Source organism: Merops nubicus, unplaced genomic scaffold (genome assembly GCF_000691845.1).
Source record: "Merops nubicus isolate BGI_N331 unplaced genomic scaffold, ASM69184v1 scaffold6929, whole genome shotgun sequence".
Classification (NCBI taxonomy): Eukaryota; Metazoa; Chordata; class Aves; order Coraciiformes; family Meropidae; genus Merops; species Merops nubicus.
The window spans coordinates 7,013-12,322 of NW_008628960.1; the positions used below are offsets into that span (position 1 = coordinate 7,013).

At 54.2% G+C, this 5,310-nt stretch overlaps 2 protein-coding genes across 2 annotated transcripts in view; one reads left to right on the plus strand and one right to left on the minus strand.

The window, feature by feature from the left end:
* EIF3J (eukaryotic translation initiation factor 3, subunit J) overlaps positions 1 to 873 on the plus strand; it is a gene marked incomplete at its 5' end in the record, with an annotated part of 4,647 nt that extends 3,774 nt beyond the window's left edge. Inside the window, one exon of the mRNA XM_008946835.1 lies at positions 646 to 873. Within this exon, the coding sequence (XP_008945083.1) occupies positions 646 to 774 (129 nt within the window). The remainder of the gene's footprint in view (positions 1 to 645) is intronic.
* Positions 874 to 3,670: 2,797 nt separating this feature from the next.
* SPG11 (spastic paraplegia 11 (autosomal recessive)) overlaps positions 3,671 to 5,310 on the minus strand; it is a gene marked incomplete at its 5' end in the record, with an annotated part of 33,253 nt that continues 31,613 nt past the window's right edge. Inside the window, 2 exon segments of the mRNA XM_008946836.1 lie at positions 3,671 to 3,851; positions 4,877 to 5,028. Coding sequence (XP_008945084.1) covers positions 3,671 to 3,851; positions 4,877 to 5,028 — 333 coding nt within the window.

Consider the following 5,310-nt stretch of genomic DNA (forward strand, 5'->3'; position numbering starts at 1 on the left):
GGCACGACGGAAGCACCTGAGAGCAGAACAAAAGAAGCATCACGTCCAGTGCTGCTGCAGTAAGAGCTGGGCACATGCCATAGACCATTTGTTTAGTATCAGCCGTGCTTTGGGGAGAAGCTGGTGACTTACCAGGAGTAAACGAGTAAAAAGATAAACCCTACTTCCTATTTTTGAGCTCTTCTCTCCTGGCTTTTCATCTGCATTGGTTTGGTCAACCCCTGAAAGCTGCAACTGCTGGTGACCAGTCCCCAGCCCAGTAAGAACAGTTTTACCATGAAACGGAGTGTAAAGTTTGTGTGGGGCTTCCAGGACTTTTTGCAAGGTAGACACCAGCCTCTGTGGTGATAAAAGCTACATTAAACTCCTTAATTAAATTGGTAATTCCACAAAATTAAATGCTAGACTCTGCGTTGACTGAGTTGTACTTGTTCAGAGTTTAGGGGAAGATCTTTAAGGTCCCTTCCAACCCAAACTGTTCTGTGACCCGTGAGGGTGTCGGGGTGGTGGGATGGAGCTGGGGGGCAGCAGCACCCTGGTCACAGGGCACACGAGGGCTCACAACCACAGCCCTGGGGCTGCTCAGGTGAGGTCAGGGTGGGTGGCTGTGGGGCTCTGAAGGAAACACTCTTTCCATTCAAGCAGAATAAAGCCAAAAAGAAGAAAAAAGGCGTCGTGCCTGGCGGGGGCCTGAAGGCCACCATGAAAGACGACCTGGCTGACTACGGAGGATACGACGGGGAATACGTACAAGACTTCGAAGACTTCATGTGACATTTATCTCCCCTTCTGTTGTCTTTCTGTTGCCCATAATCCCTTAAACATGTAGCACAACTTTTCTTCCTTTAAATTCTGCCAAATGCTCCGATCAGAGTTGCAGTATCTGTGTGCTGGGGGGTTGGCTCCTGGCAGGTCTGTGCTCCGCGGCCGGGGCGTGCCCCAGGACAGCCAAAAGCCACATTGCAGATTCAGAAGCCCGGCCCCTCCTAACGAGCCCTGTTGCTAGCCCAGAAATTGGAAATGAATTTTGACCCAGCATCCCTGCCAGCACGGGTGGGCGACATGGCCTTAACTGCACCTCCTGGGGGGCTCCAGGAGCACGGGCAGTTTGCTGCAAGGGCGTGGTGTGCACTTAGACTTTACAGTTGCTTTGTTTTCAGTTTAGAGCTTGAGGTTTTGGGTACGCTGTGAAGGGGAACTGCTAACTTCAGAGGGAGGGTCCAGCACCTCCCGGGACACCCGCCGTAAATCCCAACACGTGGTGGGTCACAACAAGGAAAGAAACACTTTTAGTTGAGAAACAGCTCAACGTGAGTATGAAGTTTAGTTTCCATTCATCTGAATTTCTACTAATGCAGCAGTAGGGGTTGGGTGCTCTTTTAACAGTTAATTGCCTGGATTCAGTGTAAAACAAAACCCAAGCCTTCCTTTGGGTTCCTTCTCCTGGGTTGTGACAAAACTTTCACCACTCAGCCATTTTCTTTCATTTTAAAAAAAAAAAAACAAAAACCAAGAAACAACAAAACTTGCTTAGCAAACTGCAGCAGTTACTACAGTTGGGCGAGTTGTTATGTTAACAATTATGACATCTGCAATGTTTTATAAAGCAACTAATTTAATAAAAATCACTATTGAGGACTTCACCGGGGCTGCCTTCAGGGGAGTTCTTTTGGTGTCTCCCAGTAAAAACACTTGCAGCAGTGGAGTCACAAAATGGTGACGTGTGAGACAAGGTCCAGCCTGTGCTGGGAGCTCCAGCTGAACGGGGGCTCTGCCTTAGGGCAAGGCTCTTACAGGTGCTAAAAGCAAGCAAAATACCACTGGGACTGCCAGAATCCAGCTGTTTCCATGGCAAACCTAAGCCCTGAACACAGGGGGGTGATGGGGAGGGGGCGGGCCAAATACCTAAAGATAGGCCAGCGTGTGCCCAGGTGCCCAAGGAGGCCACCAGCATACTGACTTGGATCAGCACTAGTGTGGCCAGCAGGAGCAGGGCAGGGATTGTCTCCCTGGACTGGGCACTGGGGAGGCGGAACCTCAAATCCTGGGGTCAGTTTTGGGCCCCTCCCTCCCAGAAGGACCTTGAGGGGCTGGAGCGTGGCCAGAGAAGGGCAACGAAGCTGCTGGGGAAGGGTCTAGAGCCCAAGTGTGGGGAGGAGCAGCTGAGGGAGCTGGGGGTGCTGAGCCTGGAGCAAAGGAGGCTCAGGGGAGACCTTCTGGCTCTGCACAGCTCCTGACAGGAGCCTGGAGCCAGGGGGGGGTCGGGCTCTGCTCCCAAGGGACAAGGGACAGGACAAGAGAAAATCGCCCCAAGTTGCTCCATGGGAGGTTGAGGTTGTCCCTGAGGAACAATTTGTTCCCCTGGAGGGTTGCCCAGGGCTGTGCCAGGCTGCCCAGGGCAGTGGTGGAGTCCCCAAGCCTGGAGGGGTTTCCAAGCCATGGAGATGTGGTGTGAGGGACACAGGGCAGTGGGGACCTGGCAGCTGGCTTCCCATAATCTTAAAGGTCTCCTCCAACCCAAATGATTCTGATTTCCTGTTGCTGGAAAATTCTGAAATCTGAGCAATGTGTCTGTACTCACCAGGAGTGTTTTCAGGTGGCCCTTATCAGTGTGGGCAGTGGCTTCACCCCAGCTGGCAGCTGCTGCTCTCTCCAGCAGCCCTGTGGAGCTCACTCCCAGCACAGATGGGATCCAGCATCCCCCAAGGCAGGAGATCCTCCTGACGCTTCCCTGGGCCAACAGTCCCAACGTTTTGAAGGCTGATAATTCACTTGAGATGAGTTTAAGCTTCTGCTTTCATGGCAGCACCATTAAAGGCCCAGCTAAAAGCTTGCTGGTCTTTATTTAATTTGGACTAATCCCAGCTTCCTCAGAATAATTCAGTGTTAGGAGACCCAACCAGAGCTGGAATTGTAAATCTGTTTCTGCTGAGTAATCCTCACGACATAAACTGTGTTATTTCTTGGAGCAGCTGTGACTCGTGCCCTGGGCCCTGAGGAGGTCTCTGGCTCTGCTGTGAGCTCTGCAGGGAGCCTGCACCAAAACCTGCCCCTGCCTGAACCCTCCTGCCCCCTTCAGTCAGCCCTGACCCTGTGACCTCACCCAAACACCCCCAGGAATGTGCCAGCTCCTGCCAGGGCCTGACCCTGCCTGCCTGGGAAGAGTTAGAATTTGGTAAGAACCCCTTTGTACTCGATCACACCTTCTACTCCAAGACAGCAGCAAATTGGTGTCTGCAGGTCAGAGCTGCACAAGGCTTCTGCTTCAGCACTCACAGAACCAGTCCAGCCAGAGTGGAATCGAAGAGCAGACTATCTGAGTGTGAAGCTGAGGCTTTGGAAGGAGTCTCCCAGTTCTCCTGCCTACTCCAGAGCCCGTGTGCCCACGTTCTGTGCCCTGCCTCGGCCCTCTGTGGGCTCAGACAGTCCCTGTGGTGCCCCAGCCTCCCTTTAAAGCCCTGTGGGGCCCCATGGCTCAGCCCCTGCCCTGCCAGGCTGGGCTGCTGCCCACTCCAGCATCCTGTACACAGGTTTATTATACAAAACACAATTTTAGCTTCACAGGGTCTCCGCACTCGAAATATTTACAACGGGCACCAGCCTCCTGGCGCCGCTTCCACAGAGCAGCAGATCCCTGTGAGGTGCCTGGTCAAACCCCCAGCCCCAGCCCCTACCCTGAGAGCACGTCCTGCAGGCAGCAGCCTGTCTGTGAGTCCTTCAGCAGGGTGTTCACCACGTCGTACAGCTTGTGGTCGTAAGCCAGCCTGTAGCAGGTGTGGATGTCCTCACAGTATGTCAGCAACTTCTTCAGGTTCTTCAGAGCAGCGTCAGTAGGTGGGTGCTGTTTGACTCTGGAAATAACCACAGGGAGAACTGAAACAGCTTCACAGACAACTGCCACTAGAGTGTCTCCCTAGGGACCTACACAAACAACCTTCCTTCAGGAGAGGTTGTGCTCCACGTGCACATTCCGTGCTCTTGGTTGTTTACCCTCCTCTGATCCATTTAAATAGATTCCACCAGGCCAGCCCTGAGGCAGCTGATTTGTGCAGCCCAAGAGCAGTGTCAGCTCCAGCACGAGTCCCACAGCACAGCTCAGAAACCACCAAACTCAGCCCACCAGCCACAGGTGTCAACAGCCCTGGGCTCACAGGAGAGAAACAGCCAGTGAGAGAAACAGTCGCCAGGGTTGGGAGAGACCTTCCAGGTCATGGAGTCCAACCATCACCCAAACTCCACCAAGTGCCCACTGCCCCGTGTCCCTCACACCACATCTCCACGGCTTGGAAACCCCTCCAGGGGTGGGGACTCCACCACTGCCCTGGGCAGCCTGGCACAGCCCTGGGCAACCCTCCAGGGGAACAAATTGTTCCTCAGGGACAACCTCAACCTCCCCTGGGGCAACTTGAGGCCCTTTCCTCTTGTCCTGTCCCTTGTTCCTTGGGAGCAGAGCCCGACCCCCCCCTGGCTCCAGGCTCCTGTCAGGAGCTGTGCAGAGCCAGAAGGTCTCCCCTGAGCCTCCTTTGCTCCAGGCTCAGCACCCCCAGCTCCCTCAGCTGCTCCTCCCCACACTTGGGCTCTAGACCCTTCCCCAGACCCTTGCCCTTCCCTGGCCACGCTCCAGCCCATCAAGGTCCTTCTTGGAGTGAGGGGCCCAAAACTGACCCCAAGATTCCAAGGGCAGCCTCCCCAGTGCCGAGCATGGGGGGACAATCACTTCCCTAGATGCTGAGAGTTGGCCCAAAGCATGGCCCCTGAAAACAAAAAAAAAGCTGGGCACATGCTGGCTCATCTCCAGCTGCCTGTTGACCAATACTCAGTTGCTCCTCTAACAGAGAAGAAAAGAAAGTTCCCATTTCACCATCAAACCACTCACTTCTTAGCGATCTCCTCAAACATGCTGGGCTTCAGTGGTCTCTGTTGTCTGAACTCCTCCAGGTAGGTGAAGTCTCCCTTGGTGATCACATGTTGGTAGAGAACTTCAGCCCAGTCTGGAACAAACTCATAGGCCTCAGCCACGATGGCTGCCTGCAGGGGAGCAGGCACTGAGCTGCTGTGCAGGGCAGAGCTTCCTCCTGCCCACAGACACTCCCGGCCTTACAACACTCAAAATACTCCAGGCTGTATCTTTGGCCCATCTCTCAACGCTGCCCCTGAGAGCAGCCACCACAGAGACACACGAGGGTCAGGAAACACTGCAAATAACCTTCCTTAACCTGTCAGTAAGCTGGTGGGTGGGGGGTGGGCTGTTCTCTTTAAAGAGCCCTTTTCCCCCATCCCCAGCTCCACAGAACGATGCTGCCAGGGCAG